This window comes from Vigna umbellata, chromosome 11 (assembly GCF_029865625.1).
Source record: "Vigna umbellata cultivar VRB3 chromosome 11, Vumbellata_1.0, whole genome shotgun sequence".
In the NCBI taxonomy this organism is placed as follows: domain Eukaryota; kingdom Viridiplantae; phylum Streptophyta; class Magnoliopsida; order Fabales; family Fabaceae; genus Vigna; species Vigna umbellata.
In genome coordinates this window covers 20,969,586-20,990,898 of record NC_142175.1, presented here as the reverse complement: position 1 = coordinate 20,990,898, position 21,313 = coordinate 20,969,586, and the positions used below count along the sequence as shown (strand labels likewise).

General features: G+C 34.2%; 1 protein-coding gene and 1 pseudogene across 1 annotated transcript; one reads left to right on the top strand and one right to left on the bottom strand.

Moving 5' to 3' along the window:
* Nucleotides 1-12,968: 12,968 nt before the first annotated feature.
* On the bottom strand, nucleotides 12,969-14,605 carry LOC148191154 (uncharacterized). The gene is made up of 3 exons (XM_088102485.1): nucleotides 14,562-14,605; nucleotides 14,427-14,471; nucleotides 12,969-14,092 (listed from the first exon to the last, which is right to left on the bottom strand). Exon 3 carries the CDS (start codon nucleotides 14,085-14,087, stop codon nucleotides 13,203-13,205), a length of 885 nt encoding a protein of 294 aa, XP_087958611.1. The 5' UTR covers nucleotides 14,088-14,092; nucleotides 14,427-14,471; nucleotides 14,562-14,605; the 3' UTR covers nucleotides 12,969-13,202.
* Nucleotides 14,606-17,735: 3,130 nt separating this feature from the next.
* LOC148191153 (uncharacterized) lies at nucleotides 17,736-18,353 on the top strand (annotated as a pseudogene).
* The last annotated feature ends 2,960 nt before the right edge of the window (nucleotides 18,354-21,313 follow it).

The window sequence follows — 21,313 nt, the reverse complement described above, 5'->3', positions numbered from 1 at the left end:
TCACCAAATCATCCAATTTCTTGAAGACTTCTTTGAAACACCCTAATTGTTACTCTTTTTCCTTTCTGGAAAACACCTTACGGTAAGGAAGACTCTTTTCTATTTTTTTCTCTATTTTTCTCTCACCCTCTTCTTTTTCTTTTCTTTCCTTATTCTCTTTCTTCTTATCTTTCTTCTTCTCAGCCTTACTTTTTCTCTCTTCTTCCCTCTCATCACTTATGCTCACAATAGCATTACACTCTTCTTTAGGGTTAACCTCAGTATTAGCCCCAAACTTCTTTTCACATTTATCCTCCAACTTCTTAGTCAGTTGGTCAACCTGTATCTCCAAATTCCTTATTGCAGCTTTAGTGCTTTTATGGTTGGAGATAGTCACCTGCATAAACTGTTGGAGGGTTTCTTCAAGCTTTGTAGTTCTTTCAAATAAAGAGGGTTGTTGTTGCCACTGTTGCTGTGGTGGTCTATTGAATTGTCCAGCAGCTTGCTCAGATTGACCTTGACCCATGCTTGGGTGAGGTTTCCATCCTTGGTTGAAATTACCTTGACGAAATTGATTACCCATATAGTTGACTTCTTCTTGGGTATTCTCAACTGGCATTGCACATTGACCATTAATATGATCACCACCACATAATTCACAAAGTTTATGTTGAACCTGTGAAACATTTTGCAACTCCTTCGGCAATTGAGAGAGTTTCTTCGTCAAATTCTCCAATGTTGAGTAATGATCTTATTTTGTGCTAGCAGAGCATCATGAGATTATAGTTGTAGGAGATTATAGTTGTAGGACTCCCTTCTGTTGAGGTGGAGCTCCTCTTTCACTGTGCATCTCATTGTCATTGGTAGCCATATTCTCAATCAACTCATAGGCTTCCTCTGGAGTCTTGCATCTGATATTATCTCCAGCTGAGGCATCCAACATCAACTTAGTCTGCGAGCCAAGTCCTCCAAGGAAAAGAATGACTATCGTTGCGTCATCAAAGCCATGTGTGGGTGTCTTTCTCAGCAAGCCTTTATATTTATCCCACGCTTGACCTAATGTCTCCTTCATGCCCTGCTTGAAAGAAGAAATTTCCTATTTACCTTTATTTACCTTTGATTGTGGGAAGTGTTTTGCTACCACAGTTTCCCACTTAGTAAAGTTGTTTTCCAGAAAAGAGTTCAACCATAATTTAGCATTGCCTCCTAATGAGAAAGGAAACAAGTTAAGCCGTATAGCTTCATCTGGCACGCCATAGATCTTTATTGTGTTGCAAATCTCGTTGAACGTGGTCAAATGCTCATATAGACTTTCATGTGACAGTCCATTAAATTGGTTGCTTTTTACCTATTGAATCAACGTAGGCTTCATCTCCATATTTACAGCATTGACCATCGGCCTTGCAATGTTACTAAAATGATGAGGGCAATGACTATTGCATAATCTACCAAGGTACATCTACCATTTTGTTCTTCAGCCATATTTTCTATATCTTGGTTAGATCCTTGAGGTGAAGGCTGTAACAGAATCTCAGGAGAAGGAAAAAGTTATTTGGACGTTTTGATTCTCCTCCTTCTTCTACTTCTAGTTTGAATTGTACCCTGCATACACTAGAGAACAAAACACTAGAAAGCATGAAATTAGCCCTAAAAAACGAAATAAAAACAAAACAAAAATTAAAACTACAAAATCAAGTCTAATTGGTTAAGAATCACACAAATAGAATAGTTAAACCACGAGTCCTCGGCAACGGCACCAAAAACTTGTTAAAATATCGGCAAGTGTACTGAATCGTATAAAGTAATAATAATGGTAAGACCAATATCGTTTCCCAAGAGACTCACGAAACTAAACAGTTGTGATATTTCTTAACTAATCAAGACATTGATGAATGGATTTTAGGTGTTTAGATGCAAAAACAATAAAAGTAAATATGCATGCAATTTGATCAATTGAACAGAAGCACAAAGGTGAATGAATGATATTAAAAATATGAGATGAATATGTTGTTAGGGTTTAGACTTCACCTAGTTCACTCTCATGTATATACGAATTCTACTTTTTCATTAATGTTAACATCACTTTCTAATTTACTTAAAATTCGATGTCTCGGCGAAGAAAGTATATCCTTAATTACTAGTTTACAATGTCTTGTCCCCCTAGCAATTAATTATGCATTACATACGCACAGAAGCTTAAGATAACAAAAACTCATATCCCTATGTCTAGGCGATACTGCTTTTGGGAGCAATTCCCGAGGTCCAGATTCCTCCGTATGTGTCCATATCACAAAAACCAATAATCATGCCATGAATGAGTTAAACACGACAATGCATAGAGTATAGAGGAAAAATCCTAACAATTAATGAAAGAAGCATATATCAATAAAGAGAATCAATTCAATACATGAGAGTTCACAAGGTTACATCATTCCCCAACAACAAATAGAATTTAGTTCACCATTGTCATGGTGAAACTAGATGTACAATGGAAAAAGAATGGAAGATAAACCCTAAAAACCGAAGAGGAGCGCTCCAGCATCCAATTCTACCTCTAGAGGGTCGAAAAGTTTGAATTTGCACTTCTTTTATCCAAAGATACAACCTCTAGGGTGTTTGGGTGTTAAATACATCATAAAAATAATAGAAAACATGTCCAAGCCCACGTCGTTGGCGCTCAGCGCCCCTACTTAGGGTGCTCAAGCGTGCTTGCGAGAGACCGGCGCTTAAAACCCCTTAGAGGGCGCCCAGGCGTGGATCGACACTGGAAAACTGGCGCTCAGACGTCCTACAATCTCCCTTTTTGATGCTTTTTCAGTCCTTCTTGAGTTCCAACTCCTTGGTGCTTCAACTCCTCTTCCAAATCATCCAAATTTCCTACAAAATCAAAGGAATGAGTGATAAAATCCTCAATTATAACCTCAACTCTTTTATTCACCAAAATAAGCTAAAAACAAGAGAACTAGCAAGTTTCTAAGTCAAAAAGGGTTCATTTATTATCAAAATTGAATCCCAAATAAGGGTGAAATCAACCGTTATCACTAATCAATCGCTCTCCAAAAAGAAGTGTTAGTGGAAAAACACCACAAGAAGCATGGAGCAGAAGAAAGTCAGGTATTTCTCATCTTAGAGTCTTTGCAAGCATAGCTCATGCACATATACCAGATGAGAAACGAAGTAAGCTTCATGAAAAAAGTGAAAAATACATCTTCATTGGTTACGAAGCCAACTCCAAAGGGTACAAACTCTACAATCCTGATACAAGGAAAACAATCATCAGTCAGAATGTAGTGTTTGATGAAGAAGGAGAATGGGATTGGTCAACAAACTATAAGGACCATACCTTCTTCTCGTGCGCTGAAGATGATGATATGGAACAACAAAAACAACTGCATGAGGCACCTGTTACTTCACCTGCTTCATCAAATACAACCCAAGAAGATGAAAGCTCAAGTGAAAGAACTTCACGTTTTCGAAGTCTTCAAGAAATCTATAAGGTAACAAAAAATCTAGACAATGTTACCTTATTTTGTATATTTACAAACTATGAGCCCATGAACTTCCAAGAAGCAATTGAAAAGAAGAGTTGGAGAAATGCGACGGATGAATAGATCGAGGAAATAAAGAAGAATGATACATGGGAGCTAGCTTAGCTTCCAAAAGGGCACAAAGCAATTGGTGTCAAGTGGGTCTAAAAAGCAAAGAAGGACTCTAAAGGAGAAGTTCAAAGATACAAATCAAGATTGGTGGCGAAAGGCTACAATCAAAGGGCTAGCATTGACTATGATGAGGTATTTGCTCCAGTTGCTCGACTAGAAACTGTTAAACTTATTATATCATTACCAGCACAAAATAATGGGAAGATACATCAAATGGATGTCAAATCCTCCTTCTTAAATGGAGTTCTTGAAGAATAAGTCTATATTGGGCAACCATAAGGATATGAAGTCAAAGGTGAAGAAGATAAAGTCTTAAAATTGAAGAAGGCTCTTTATGGATTAAAACAAGCCCCGAGAGCTTGGAATGTTCGGATTGACAAGTACTTCAAATAAACGAATTTCATTAAGTGTCCATATGAGCATGCACTCTATACCAAAGCTCAATGTAAAGATATTTTGATTGTATGCTTGTATGTCGATGACTTAATCTTTATAAGGAACAATTCAAGCAGGTTTGAAGAATTCAAGAAGATATGACAATGGAATTTGAAATGACTGACATGGGGCTTATGGCATATTACCTCAGAATTGAAGTAAAGCAAGGAAATGAAGGAATTTTTATTACTTAAGAAAGTTATGCCAAAGACCTCCTCAATAAGTTCAAGATGGATGATGTTAATCCATTTGGTACTCCTATGGAATGCGACATTAAGTTGAGTAAGGATGAAGAGGGAGCAAAAGTGGATCCAACCCTCTATAAAAGTCTTGTTGGAAGTTTGCGCTGTCTAACTTGTACAAGACCAGACATTCTCTATGCCACTGGAGTCGTGAGTCGGTACATGGAAGCTCCAACAACTATCACTTTAAGTCTGCGAAGAGGATTCTTCGATATATCAAAGGTACGACAAGCTTTGGCCTATACTACTCCATTTCTAGCGATTACAAGCTTGTTGGATATAGTGATAGCGATTGGAGTGGAGATATGGATGACCGAAAGAGCATAAGTGGATTTGTGTTCTACATGGGAGACACAACCTTTACCTGGATGTCCAAGAAGCATCCTACTGTCACTCTGTCTACATGTGAAGCAGAGTATGTAGCTGCAACTTCATGCGTTTTCCATGATGTTTGGCTACGAAACATATTAAAGGAGTTAAGCTTGCCATAAGTGGAGCCAACAAAGACTTTCGTGGACAACAAGTCGGCAATAGCATTAGCAAAAAACTCAGTCTTCCATGATGAAGTAAGCACATCCACACTCGTTACCATTACATTAGAGAATGCATCAACAACAAGGATGTGCAAATGGAATACGTCAAGACGCATGATCAGGTAGCAGATATCTTCACCAAACGCTGAAGAAAGAAGTCTTTATGAAGTTGAGAAGTTTGCTTGGAGTACAAAATCAAGTTTAAGAGGGGATGGTGAAATATAAATTGATTTTGTGTTTGGGCCTAAAAGATAAAAGCCCAATATTAGAAAAGGCCCAAATAGAATTCTAGAAAATTTCATCTAGAAGGATTTTAGAATGATCTACAAAAATTTCTAGGGATACTTATTTTATAAGATGTATTTAGATAAGTTTAGAATTATAGGAATGTTTTAGAAAGTTCTAGAGAATGAATTATAGCTCTTAGATGAATGTTGTGGTGGCAAGATCCTAACCATTGGTGATGCAAGCATGCCTAGGGTTGGAACTCGCAGGTAGAAACTCCAAACAGCAAGCAATGATGGTGCAGCGGAATGAATGAATATGAGTGTTGTTTTTGTGTGTTTTTAATGGAAGGAGTGTGTGTGGAGACCTCACTGCTCAAAAAGCCTTCCTTCTATGGAAGGAAGCTAGAAGAAAGGGTAGAGAAAGTGAAAGAGAAAGAGTGTTCAAGAGCATATAGGGCTGAAATCAAATTCTGCAGCATTTCACTATAGCTCAAAAGTGAAGAATTACAAATGAGAGTCCCTCTTATTTATAGGTGAAGAGGGGCCTCATTTCTGGCATAATTTCCCTCCAAAAATCAAATACAAGTTGAGCTTGGGCGCCAAGTTAGCTGGGACACGCTTCCGACTCCAAGCATACAAGGAAAACATGTGAAATTCAAAAATCTGATACGCAATGGCTGGGCCAGGCAGGTTTTTGGCTGGGCCATTTCAGAATCCGGAAGGCAAAAAGCTTTGTATTTCCAATCCGGAAGCAACTCCATTTTCTCCCCTTTTTAGCTCCTTTGCTTTCCTTGGCTTATTTGGCTTCTTGGATGGCTCAACCATGGTCTCCAAGCTTTATTTAGACCCTACAAAACAACATATGAACATATTAAAAGATAATCCTTCTAAGACTTAGAGAAAGAAAATCAAGAAAGCCTTTAAAAGTTCTTCTTCAAATCCCCTTTCTTAGCCTTAGCTTGAGTTGCTACTTCTTTGAATGGCTTCCCTAGTTAGGTTTCCATCAATTGGTTAAGGAGGTGTCACTAGTATAAATAAGAGATGGTAGTATCATTTGTAAGCAAGTCAAAAATATTAGAAACATTCAATACAAAAGGCCTTTTCTTCTCTAAAATCTTCCAACCTCTCCCAATCTTAAACACTTCCTTCAAGCCTCTAAAATTTCCTCCCAACAAACAGTGTCTGACCAGTTTCCAACCTTTAAATTTCATCCATAAGAAATTCTTTGTAGCAATTCAAGCTCACTGTACGGCCACTTGCATTTTCCTGTTCCAGCATCTATTCTAGCATTCTAAAACAATTTAGAAACAAATCACTGCTTCCAAACAGCACCAACATTCGAGCGTTTAAAACACAGCTCCTGGACCAGCTTCCAGAATTTTTTTTTCAGGGATTAAATACACTTAAACAACCAAAGGAAAAATTCTCCCAGCTTTTAATGTCACTCCCGTGAACATTGCTGCTACCATACTAATTCTATGAACCAGTTTTAATACACAATTATGCACTTAAGCTCCCTCAACCAGCACATTTATTCAGACCAAACAGCCACTTAACCTCTGCCTAATCAATCTAAAACAATCCATACACACCACGCATGTATCAAGCATCATGATCAGATTTTAAGTACCACATAAAACTAACCAGAATTCTAAAAATATAGCATGCATTTAGCTATCACAACTACCACTATAGACTAGCTTTATATAGCACTTGATATCATTGCCTCCAATCAGTTTTAATGATAATACCAACTGTTTTTAATTAGCCAAAACATCTAGCATCAAACCAATTTTGATTCAGCTTTACAAACAAAATTTCAGAACCAAAATACAGCAGCTCACGTTAAATTCAGTGTGACTTCCAATTCATAAATATGGATAAGTTTTAGTGAATATTACCTAGGATTCAACCAGTTAAACCAATATGTGAACTAGTATTTGCCCCATCAATTACTGTACATTTTCACAATTTTTAAAGCTTAAACAGAACTTTCTAATCAGACCCAAAAGAAACTCTGCACCAGAAACACAGACAACAAGTTTCAATCCAAAACTGGTTTTTAACATCTAAGACCTTCAATGCACTAAATCTAAAATTAGATAAATAGCCTTTGCATTCCAATTCCAGTCACAAGCTATCATTTAAATTAATTTCCTGAACTTAAACATCATATAACACATCAAATTTTACAAGGCTTTGACTAAACGTGACCACACAATAACACTAATAATCTGCCCTTAAAAAGTGTACCTTTGCTTCTGAACCAAACAGCAAGCCTTTCCAGCCTCACTTCAACAACACAACCAAACAAAGGGAACATGAAATTTTAATTCCTAAAACTAAATCCAACTTTAGTACCTGGATTTGCACTAACAGCACCTTAACATAAGCGAAATATATTTAATCCAATAAAACAGTGCTCACAAACAATAATTAACTAACGAACATCCAAAAGCCATCAGAAAATTCACGTTCATACATGGAATCAGTGTAACCTTGTTGCAAATTCAAAACACTAAGGTTTAGCACCCCTTATCTCGATTCTAGAACAGAAAACCTTCACTCTCGATGCCCCTAGTCCACGGCCACATCTCTTGTTCTCACTTTCTCAACGCACAGAAAATTGCTAAGTTAATTCTCAAATTCTAACCGTCTCACCCTTGTTATTTCACGTGCCCTTAAAACAAACTCAATTAAGAAAATAATAATCTGACCCACACCACACAGACCATAACAATTTCAACGATAAATATGTCATTTAATAAAATAATTAAAATAGTAAAATCACATATGCACTTAACAGGAATTAAACAGGAATTGAACACTTGATCATTACTACAACAAAGAACTATTACCAGTAGAACTACACACCACTTGTGTCAAATATATTTTTCTTCACACCCAACCATACATTAAATTAAGGAAAATGGTATGTTGACAACCAATTCTTGACAACAATTTGACGCCACATGTCGCAAAATGATTGGCTTAATTTTTAAATGGAACCGGCTTGTCTAGGAGGGCGTTTTTGGAAAGAAACAATATTCAGAAACCCTTTTTGGTAGATTGAGTCTTCTTCTTTCAAAGTTTAACACATTTGCGAACTCGGTCTCCGTTCTTTGTCACTCTTTCGATTCTTCAGTGTGAGTCTTCTTCTTTCAAAGTTTTGCACTTTTGCGAAGTCGGTCTCCGTTCTCTGCCAGTCTTTCGAATCTCCGGTTTGAGTCTTCTTCTTTCAAAGTTGAGCACTTTTGCGAAGTCGCTCTTCGCTCTCCGCTCTCTTGAGAATCTTCGTCAATCTTTTTCGACTTTCAAAGATTATTCAGAAACACCCGTATCGTGTTTTCGCATTGTCTGAGTTCTATCATTTCCCCCTATTTTAAGTTTCGTCGGTGGCGACGTTTTGGTATTTCGTACACACCAATGAGGTAGAAGTTGGTTTTCCGCACACACCGGCGAGACATGGATTACTGTGTTGCTACTTTACTATTGTAATGTTTTTAATACTCAAGTGCTTTATGGAAATTTAAAGTTCTCATCATGAATGCATACATCAACCTTTTGCGGATTATTGTTGATAAATATGTACTTGAATAAACCAAGTTCTGTAATAGACTTTTGAACAAAAAAATCGACTATAAAACATTATTACTTTTGTGAATACTAGGGTGCCCAAACATGACTTTCCAGCCTCTACTCACACTTAAACACTAAAATCAAGTGAAAACGAGTGGATTTATGCCAAAAAATTAAAAATTTTGACTATGGTCACCTAGGTTACCACAACTGACTCCTCTAGTACAAGTTTCTGTACAAATCATGGATTTTGTTCGTGTAATCGTTTACCAAGCATCTGTAAATGATTACAAGTGTATTTTTTGGTGCAGAAGTTTCAAGACTTCATCTAAGTTGTTCATCTCACAAACATTGTTCCTTTCCTCAATCATGGGGTGCCCAAACATGACTTTACAGCCTCTACTCACACTTAAACACTAAAATCAAGTGAAAACCAATGGATTTATGCCAAAAAATTAAAAATTTTGACTATGGTCACCTAGGTTACCACAACTGACTCCTCCAGTACAAGTTTTTGTACAAATCATGGATTTTGTTCGTGTAATTGTTTACCAAGCATCTGTAAACGATTACAAGTGTATTTTTTGGTGCAGAAGTTTCAAGACTTCATCTAAGTTGTTCATCTCATAAACATTGTTCATTTCCTCAATCATGGGGTGCCCAAACATGACTTTCCAACTTATACTCATACTTAAACACTAAAATGAAGTGAAAACCAGTTGATTTATGCCAAAAACTTAAAAATTTTGACTATGGTCACCTAGGTTACCACAACTGACTCCTCCAGTACAAGTTTTTGTACAAATCTTGGATTTTGTTCGTGTAATCGTTTACCAAGCATTTGTAAATGATTACAAGTGTATTTTTTGGTGCAGAAGTTTCAAGACTTCGTCTAAGTTGTTCATCTCACAAACATTGTTCCTTTCCTCAATCATGGGGTGCCCAAACATGACTTTCCAGCCTCTACTCACACTTAAATACTAAAATCAAGTGAAAACCAGTGGATTTATGCCAAAAAATTAAAAATTTTGACTATGGTCACCTAGGTTACCACAACTGACTCCTCTAGTACAAGTTTCTGTACAAATCCTGGATTGTGTTCGTGTAATCGTTTACCAAGCATCTGTAAACGATTACAAGTGTATTTTTTGGTGCAGAAGTTTCAAGACTTCATCTCAGTCGTTCATCTCATAAATATTGTTCCTTTCCTCAATCATGGGGTGCGCAAACATGACTTTCCAGCCTTTACTCACACTTAAACACCAAAATCAAGTGAAAACTAGTGAATTTATGCCAAAAAATTAAATTTTTTTACTATGGTCACCTAGGTTAGCACAGCTGACTCCTGCAGTACAAGTTTCTGTACAAATCCTGGATTTTGTTCATGTAATCGTTTACCAATGAGTTGTAATTGATTACAATGTGTTTTTTGGTGCAGAAGTTCCAGGACTTCACCTAACTTCATCATGTCACAAGCATTGTTTGATTACTCCATCAAATACATCAATACTAATCAAAGTGGCCACTTTATTCATTAACAATTCAAACAAAACCTCATTTCACAATGATAATAACAAAGGAAATTCAATTAACATTAATAATATGTATAATTTTGTATTACTTTCTCTTAAAATTGAACAAAATATATTCGAAATTACAAACATTTGTTCATCTATGTACAATTTTGTATTACTTTCTCTTAAGAAATCTATACAAATATCACTCATATTTTATTCTAAGAAATCGAGTGTAAGGAGTCCTAAGCACTCTGCTCTTGTAACGCCTTCGTGACCCCTCCTCACATAAGTCTTCATTGGAGGTGGATTGGTGGACATGCCTCCCGGGGAAAAAAAATCCAGTGTTCATGGACGGTTCTTTACATAAAACACTCTATCCACCATCTCCGCAATCAGTGACCGGTGCTCCTCTGTCAAATGCTTGTTCAAAGTAGAAATATACTTTGTTAAAAATGAGTGACTAACCCTCAACTGCATCAACAACAAACAAAATAACCAAAACATAAAAGCCCTAAAACAAAAACAACAAAAAATTTAACAGGAAAAACCCAAAATCCAAACCGAAAACGCAATGTACAAAATGAAGGAAGAATGCATTTACCTTGCTCGTCGAAGGACCATGGTTACCGGAACTTGCCATTTTGAACAATACACTCAACAAAGAGGATGACATTGACCAAAACGAAGAGATGTAATGAAAACGTACAAGGGTAACAACAAGGAAGAGCGACAACCACAAGGAAGAGGGAGACCAAAAACCAAAAGGAAGAGCTAAAACGAAGATGGTGAACGAGAAGGAAGAAAGAGAACAATGATTTCTAATGAATTAGGGCAAGGGGTATATTTGGAATCCAAAATTTTCTGAAGCTCTCATCAACTTCAATGTCACAATTTCAGAAATAAAAGAAAAAAATTGGCTCAATGCATTACTGACACCTAGCGTTGTCAAAAAAGTGTTCAAAATTCGTTGTTAGAATATCGCGATCCTTAAATTAATTTATTTTTTCTCAATGTTACAACGTCAGACTTCTCCCATGGCTGATGTCTTTTGACATCTATTTTCAATTTTAACATCAATTTAATGTCTGCAGCTAAGATGTTAGAATATTTTCTAATGTTAATTATCGAAAATAACATACATTAAAAATGTTTTTGTGATAATGAAGGAACGAATCACTTCTTGAACAAAAGGTATTTAAGTTCTTGGGAGACTTATGTATAAATTCATATTATTATGATTGATATTATCTAAATTTTATTGAAATACTTATCTAATATTATACTTAATTTCTCGTAAGTAATATTTTATATTTCATTTTTCAAATGTTTTGTTTAGATAAAATAGTTTAAAATTTCATATATTTTAGTTTTCTTATTTAGATAAAGTATTTCAATTATCACTATCAAAAAATTATTTAAATAAATGATTGTTAAAATTAAAAATATTAATATCGATAATATTTTGTAATTGATCTTAATTAATGTTTTTTTTTAAGTTCTTTATTTCTTTTTTATATTTGTGAAACTTTTTTTTAGTTTAGAGTAAGTGAGATTATTTTCGTTATAAAATACTAGATTGGACATACTTGAGTAAGATAGTACTAGGTCGAGTAAGAACCCTGTAAAGTGAGATTGTGTTATCCTAGGTTATTGTCAAACCAAGTTGACCCAAATCGAGTTAGACTAGGTTGAGGTTAACATTAATAATCTTCGGTAATTACTTGTAGATTACGTTCGTCGATAATTTTTTTTAACAAGGAAATTATCGATGGATTTTAGTCCATCGGTAATCCATCGAAAAAAGTCAAATGCTGACAAATTTTTTATGTTATCAACTATATTTATCTGCTAGTAATACAATTTTTTTTTTACTAATTTGATCAAGACCAGATTTAGCTTAACCCGATCAAGACCAAGTCAAATCAAGTTAAGTCGAAACTTAGTTTGGACCTAAGTTAAATTGACCTAAGCTAGCCAAGTGGAGCCAAGTCTTCCGAAACTAAATTAAGTTAAGTCAGAGAAGGTCCACATTCATTCAAGTTGAGACCAACCCACGTTCAACTAAGTTGGGTTTGAATGAAGTGGATCCTAGTTTGATCAAAGACTAGGTTAGGCCTAGCTTAAACAAGACCAAGTGAAGCCAGGCTTAGGTTAAGTTGAGTTAGTCCTGTTCCAAGTCCAGTCCAATTGGTCCTAAGCTAAATCAAGTTGAGTAGACTTAGATTCAAGTCAAATCGAACTGATGGGATCACATTTAATTAAGTTGGACTAGGTCCATATTAAATCAAGACTAGTAGGATCTAATTTGAGCATATAGGTCGAGTAATATTAGGTGAGACCAAACAAATAAAGTTAGACTTGGCCAAGTTAAACTTAGTGATCAAGTCAAGTTCGTCAAAGCCTGTATTGAAACCGTTCCAAATTAATAATAATACAAAAACTTCTTTGATCACCAATGAATAATAAGTTTACTTAAGAGACAATAATTAACCCTAGCTTAATAAAAGTAAAAGAAACGTAGACTAAATCCATAATATATATAATAAATTGTGCATACATAAATAAAAAATACAAAAGGATGAAGTCTACCTCTAACAAATATGTTGGAATACTTTTTATTTTCTTTACTTTTCCCCTATTTAAGGATAAAAGCTTATATAAGTGTGTTATAATAAAAGGAAAGTGACATCTAAGATGTTAAGTGAGTATACCAATGATTCTTTTTTAATATAAAAAGCAGAGTAGTTGGAGATAAGGTAGATTTTTTAGTTGTTTATGCAATAATGGCAATTTAATATTTAAAAAAAAAAATCATCCTATAATTGATCAGAAAAAGCCAAGCCTGCTAAAATATTATTACACGAGGAATGGAGGACAACCATTTTTTTATACATCAAACCTGCAACCCCAAAGCATTTAAAAAAAGTAACAACAAAGGGTCAAATACGAGAAATTAAATATGAAATTTTTTAGCTTTGGGGAAAAACCATGTGCTATTGTGATTCGGTGTGCTTACTGTTCTCAATGTGTTTTAAACTTTCCCCTGTATGCTTTTCTTCTGGGATTCAATGTCAGTGTTTGACTCATCTTCTTCAAGGTAATATTCCTCCTTGCTCAACGAAACATACTCCACGTTTTCACCATATATTCTAACCAAAACCAAGTAGAAAGACATAGCGAAAATGGTGATTCCAATCAATAGCCAACTGAATTGAATGTTCACCAGAGCAACAGCACGATGACGGGCCTTATCATCACTGCATGTGACCTTATATTCTTTGAGGTGCGTGACGCACCCTTTGGATTGAAACCCTGGTGTATAAAGCAGAATCCCTGTGACTATAAGCCACACACCGAGGAAAACTATGTTCACAGAACGAACAAAGCTGACCAAGAAGCTCTTAGGGTAGCCAATTCCCATGAGGGTTGTGATAATAGAAACAAGAATCAGAAGTTGCAATAAGTAGTGGTATTGGTTTTCTGGTCCAATGTGATTTGCGGAGTGAAAGTGCATGAGGAGGTATTCTTGTGCAAAAGCTAAGGCTCCTAAGAGATGAGTTAACTCATGTTGAGGTTTGGAGCATTTTGCATCAAGAATTAGGGCAAAGAAGGCATACACCAAGAAGGACATGGCCATGGAGGAGTGTTCAAAGTTTTGGAGATGGTTGGTGGGAATGGTTCCATCAGGGCCAAATGGTTGGTGATGAGCTGGTGAAATGAAGAGCTCCAAGGAGATGAAGGTTGTGCTGCTTGCCATGACAAAGTAGAGCTCCAAATATCTTGACTTTGTGGAGGGAAACCATAGGGTTGATGTGAAGGACTTGGAACAAAGTGCATGGAGCTTCACGTTGTTGAACAAGTGCCACAAACCAACTACAACAAAGCCAAAGCCAAAAACTTGATGTCCCTCCAACATAGTGTCTGTTAGGTCAACACAAAACATAAAATTTATTACAGATAACAAATTATAATTAATTTCTAAATTACTAATTAAAATAGTTTTTATAATCATCACTGACAACATATTTTTATCACTAAAATGGGTTACTATTTTAAATATTTCTTATAGTTTTAGTAAGAAAAATAATATCTTTTTTATATTAATGATTTAAATTATTCATCATTGAAAAAAATATTACATTTACAACAACCAAAATTGATATAAGAAAAATAATGTATTATTAATTTTACTAATGTTACTTTGAGAGTAAAAGTACTTTTAACTTTATTGTCACTGCAATTGAAACATACTTACTTGGTTGGAGTTTTAATTAGCTGATGTTGTTGTTGCAGCAAGCAACTGAAGGAAAATGAAATGAAGTAGTGAGTTCACATTCTAAGAAATCAAAACTAAATAATTAACAAGCACTAACACAATTATGAGATGAACCTTTATAGAGAGCTCTTATTGTGAAGGGTACACGACCTAAAACCTCATTGCTCAAGGCAAAAGATTGGTGTGGTGAGTGTCTTATAAGGCAAAAGGGTTGGCCTTTACGCCAAGCAAGAGTTCTATAGGGCCAACTAAAAGTAGGGTTGTTGAATTGCTTATACATTAATATAATTATGATAATATAAACAACTATACCATTATGACAAGTGTGGGGTGTTAGAAAGTGCTTTTCCTTAATTTAAATGTTAATTGCACCATTCTCAAAGTTGGAGTTGTTAACTAAGGTGCTTTTCAATTAATAATATCTTTAAAAAAATTTCAGGCTTTGCACGTGGGAAAATGTCTTCCTAATTTAACTACAAATATTTGTTTTACATATATTATTTTTTACTTGTTATTTTTTTCTCTTTTCCTTCTTATCTGTTGATGTATTTGTAATCTATGTGCTATCAACCGATCTCTTAATATTTTACATTTTTTAATTATATATTACCTTAAGTCATTAACACTATTTAAAATTTCCATAACTGTTTTAAATATAATTTTGTTTAATATTTTAATTGTAATTCAAGAGTAGATTATGTATTTATTATTATTATATTTAGAGCAGAAGATAAAACTAATAATAAATTTATGATAAGGAAATGACTATTTATTATAGAAACAAATAATTTATTTTTTAAAAGAAAACAGATAATTTCCTTATAAGTACAAAATAATGGTTACAGTAATATGATTTTATTCATGAACACACAAAACCTTAAATTAATGGGTAAAAAAGTGTAAATTAATATTACATTTCATTATTCTTTTCAATTTCTGTGGATTAAAAAATTATAATAGTATTTATATTGATTAATTTCCACATGTATATTGATTAATAGTATTTAAAAAAATTAGACATATGGCCGCGGTTTTAACACCAACCGCGGCATATACGAGAGTATATTGCCGCGGTTGACCCGCGGCATATAGGGTATAAATTTTTTTTTTTAAAAAAAATTGAATTTAGGCGGCGGTTCCAAAGACAACCGCGGCATATTCCGCAAACTATATACCGCGGTCATAACCGTGGCCTAAAGTCTCTGACTTACTACCGCGGCTGAATATGCCGCGGTTCGTAAACCGCGACGTATAGTGAAAAATAACCGCGGTAAAAGCCCCTCGCTGCACTAGTGTCCGTACCTATATTATTATATAAAAAGAGATTTTCTATTTTAGGATATACATTTTGTTTTTAATTTTATTTTTTAACTATTTTTTCAAATCAAAATAATTATTTTACAAATTTTATTCTTTAAGTGACTATCTTAAATCTAACAATTTTTTTATTGAATAGTTTTTTTTTTCTAAACTTAACTATTTTTCTAAACAAAATATTTATAATAAAAAATTATCTTAAAAAGTAAACATTATCTAAAATTATAAAATTTATATAAATTTAGTTTTGTGATTGTAATAAAAAATTATTGTTTTTTATTATGATAAAAAAAAAAGTGAACGCATGCGAAATATTACGTTAATACTAAAAAGTTTTAACGCCAAATAAGAGTCGGTGAACACGAGTGAAAGTTACAAAAGTAAAGAAAGACAAAATAAAAGTCAAGTTTAGAAAAGGACTTATGATGACAAAGGAATTTATCAATTTCAACATGTTTTTGTTAAAGAAAAATAATGCTTGTACACCTAAAAATATTGTCGCCCACTTTAATAATATATAATATATACATTAGAATTTTAAATTAAAAAATATATAATTAAAAATTATTATTTTAAATTATTAAGTAAATGTTTTTTATTTGGTATTACCACCTTTAGTTTAATCATGTTTAATGAAATTACAAACAATTTTACAACTTTATTATCACACTATAATAGAGCGTGAATGTGTATTCAATGTTTTGCAAGACAAATCTTATTCATAAAATCTCACAAATACGTTCCAACACAAAACTAATTTTCTTTTGCAAACAATAATCCTTTTTAAGTTATTGACTATAAACCAAAATATGCATAATGGTAAGGTTTGATCATGTGTGTGCTGATTATTTGAATATTCCTATATAAGTATCCCATATCTCAGTTTATTTATTAGGACTTAATATGGTTTAAAAAACAACTTCAAACCTTACTTACCTCACTTTGTTGGTAGTTCGTCGGTAAGTTATCATATATTTCCTCTTCTAACAAGTCTAAATGCATATTCCCTTTAATATAAAAAAATTACCCATGAAGTATTTCTATCTCAAAAAATAATTAAACAGAATCAAATATTTGATCATTTATGATTTTTCATTTTCACGATTCACAATATTAATTTTCTTATATGGTGTAATATTACAGTAATTATTGTAATTATTCATCATCATTATATTTAGAAAAGTATTTATCTATATCAGTGTTATTGAACTCGCGAGTTAACTCGTTAACTTGGTCGAGTTTATGAGTTCACATAGTGCTTTCGAGTTAACTCATAAGCAAACTCGCTTTCAGATAGGATTGGTGGAATCGGTGGTAGACTCGATAAACTCGCTTCAACTCGTGTGTCTGGTTCTGATTTTGCGAGTCTGGTTAGAAATTACAAAAACACAAAACGACTTTGTTTTTAGGGTTCACCATATTAGGTTTTTTGAGCTTTTGTTTCACAGATTCACTCATTGTTCATCTTCGTTCATGGTTCATCTTCATTCTCGTACTCTCGTCTTTGATCTCGCCCTCTATCATGCCCTCGTTAATCAGGTTCGCCCTCCGTTCACTACAAGAAACACGCTTATTACCGACAGATAATTACCGAAGGTCAAGTGTCCTTCGGTAATTTGCGCTGCCCTGTAATTTATCGGCGGATACGAGGCTTCGGTATTGTGCACAATGACTTCACCTAAATTTTGGGTATTCCCTCACTCATTTTCAGTTTCAGCATTTCTCTTTCCCCCTAATTTCTCTCTTCTCTTCCCCCAAAATTGAAATTCGAAGGCATGTGAGGGTACCCCCAAATTTCTCCTCCTTCGTTTGATTCCCTTTTCTTTGCGCATCATCGGTCCCTTCCATCTTCTGTTGGCATAACGGTGGTGTGAAGAGCGCGGGCATTTCTGGTGGTGGAGCGGGTTCGTGCAATCGCGGAGGGTGCCTCCTTGTTAAGTTCACAATCATTTGCAGAGGGAAACACCTCCGATGGCGACGGCAGGCGAGCCAGAAGTGAAGACCTACTGGTGCCACGAATGCGATATGAGCGTGTCCCTCACACTCCTTCCCTCGCCTCTTCTCTGTCCCCATTGCCACACCTCCTTCCTCGAACTAATGGACTCTCCCTTCTCCCAAAACGATGTCGAATCACCCCTCTTTGACCTCATTTTCCAGGACGCGCTCTTACTCCTCTCCCCGAAGCCCCTCCCCGCCAAACCCCACCCTCTCCCCTCCGTCAACGTCACACCCTCGCTCCTTTTCGCGCTCAACCCCAACGGCTTCGTTTTCTTCGCTGTGTGCAAAGACCAAATTTCCCTCTTTGACGCCGAGGCCAAATAGTTGCCCTGCAAACACCTTTACCATGCTGGTTGCATCACGCTGTGACTCGACCTCCACGCGTCGTGCCCGTTGTGCAAACTTTGCCTTGAGGAAGAGGCGGCACAGGAGGAGGAAGACGAAGGTGACGGTGTAGCGGCGGAGATCCGGAGGGAGCCTCGAGGTGCTCAAGAGCCTTTGCTATACGGTGGTGCTCTGTCTTTTCTTTTCTTTGTCTTGCATCTCTTTTTTAGTGCTAAATTAGACCAGAATTCTGCTCTGATAAACTAGCTTCACTGTAATAATTGTGAGAATGAAACTCCAATTTCGGTTGGACTTCGAGATGACCATTGGAGAGAGTATAGAATTTTAGTTCGGTTAATGTGTGTGTGTTATAATTGTTGAAGAGTGTTATTGATGACCAATCCTAATTGTGTTTTTCAACTGGGATCTTGAAATTTGAAGGTTGATTTTGTTGAAGGAAGGAATATGTTATGATTACTGAGTTGATATTACATAATTCAAGATTGTTGAAACTTTAAATTTGTGGTGGTTTGTTTTGCTTCAAAACTGTTATGACCTAAGCGACTAAAGGCGATTCTATCTTTATGTGCTAGAATGAGATTTCATCTAAGCATTTTAATTTACAGCTTAATGAATAAATTGTTTCTTTAGATGAATAATGAAGTCTTATGTCATTTGATTTGATTTAATTTAATTTGAGGTAAGCCCACTCCTAATATCTAGCTTTTACAAAGTTAGGTTCTAATGTAAATTCATCTTATATTTTGAAGGAGTGTAAGTGTTTGTGTGCATTTTAATTAGGAAATCTCCAAGAAGATTCATGCTGAACATTAAGATAACAGGGCATTAAAGATGTGAATGCACGCTTCAAAGAACTGATAATATGTGGGGACTGTTCAACCTCAACCTTTGCCTATCAATTCATGGGCTGCTCCAAAATATGTGAAGAAAGTGAGTCACATAAATCAATGTTCATTTGAACACAATAAGTAGTTTGCTTTTAAAAGAGTTTAGAAAATGAAGTGACTTTGGTTTTACAGGTGAATAATCAAAATGTAAAAAATTCTTAAAAATGGTTTTGTTCTTGTGAAGAAGGGGTATGTTGAAAATATAAAACAAAACTCATAACTTTTTTAACTGTATTGCTGTTACAGTTAGATGTGCTTTCATTTTACTTTTATATACATCGTCTTGTACACTCTCTATTTTGTTAATGAAAAATATTACACTCGTTTCTCCCCTTCCTGGTTTTCTCTATTAGAATTCTCTGTATTGTAGCCTTGCTATCTTAGAACAACGATTTTGTCTTTTTACTAATTTATACTTATTTATTCTCTTTAAAAGATTAAAATTTGGAATGAAAATCTATAATAAATCAAATTTATATTACTTTAAGTTTATTTAAGGATTAAATATATTTTTGATTCCTTAACTTTCAATAAAAATTAGAATTAGTTCATCTTTAAAACTTTAGACTAATTTAGTCTCTCATATTTAGAATTGCATTTAATCAAATTCTTGTTAAGTTTATTTAAGATTTCAAACATGTTTCTGAACTAACATTGAAGAAAAAATGTGTTAAATAGTGTAAACAATTCAAATATTATCATGAAAGATTATTTAACTAATTCAAACTTTTTTACTTATATGTTTAATCTAAAGATAGAAGAATAAATTATTATTTTTTAGTTATAGACACAGGGAATAAATACATTGTAACAAGAAATTTAATCGTATACACATGAAAAAATGAATAAGAGTCTTAAGAATTCAACTATGAGAGAGCTAAGGATCAACTTGTTCTTTTATTTTTTATTTTTTATTTTTTATTCTTTTATCGCTTTAAAATCCTCTTTTCTTTTTGTTGTTTACATTTCTAACCTCTTTCTACAAAGTCTTATATTGTTCTAAGTGAAGTTCTTTTATCGAATTTATCTAGAGGTGATTTGGACTGACTTAACTCTTTTTATAGTTTCAATGATAATTTATTTATTAGACATCACCAATCTTCTCACATCTTTACCGTGTATATGGTTCTACTTGTATTGACACTCAGATTGACTCTTTTTTTTATAATAAAACATTCTTTGTCTTTTTTCACTCTCCCTTCATTTAAGTTTCCAATAAAAATAAAATAATTTTATAATAAAAAGTTGCTAAGTGGCACTAAAAAGGTTTAAAACAAATTATAGAAGAGAAATAGTAAAGATCAATTTCACTTCCAAGGAACAAATAAGACACTTGTACTAAAGAGAACCAAAACACAATTGTCAAACAAGACAAAATACATAGACAAATTAAAACTACAATAAAGACACTCAATTAAGCTGAATTGATTATTTCTAACTTAGGTCCACTAAATATATATATATATATATATATATATATATATATATATATATATATATATATATATATATATAAATTTCTGGAACAACAAACAGTACGTGTTTTGTTTTTCATTTTCTTTTTGCATTTATTCTCTTTTAAGTTTCTCTTTTCGCTTTTGTTTTCTACAAAAATAAAACAATTTCTTCTTCATCAAAAGTGACATAAAAAAATAAATTTTATTAACAATTTCTTGATACCAAATGAAGATGAGTTTGATTTAAATATTCTCTCTCCAATTATTGGGGATTGGTTTCTGTTACGTGGTAGAGTATCTTTTTCAACAAGTGGTTTAACTGGGTGCCCTTGTAACATCCCAATAAATAGTAATTACCATAAATTAGAACTAATCACATTTACAGAATTAACAGTGCAGTCTTAATTACATTAGCTAAAAACAGCCGAACGTACAAAATATACAGGGTTCAAAATCTATCTACAAAATTCCAAGCTATGGACGAACGGTTTTACAAAACCAAATAACCGAACGTCCCAAAATAATTTCCTAAAACAATAACAACTACTACTAAACGAGCGTTCTATTGCTCGGCTTTAACCTCCACTTCAACCAGATTGGCATCCTCCAAATTTTCTTCTTCCAGTGTTTCTTCAAGCAATGCCTCTCCATCTGCTCACATCCACACGGATGATCATTGCATTGACAAGACGAACGTACAACAACAGTAGACAACACAAGGAATTGCAAGGGTAAGCTTAGGTAATTCAATTCATACACCCAATATAAAATCTAACATATAAAATCAACAAAACCATACACATAACAACATATCAAAGCATAGAATAACTCATCCAAATTCTCATAAATAACGACCGTCCGG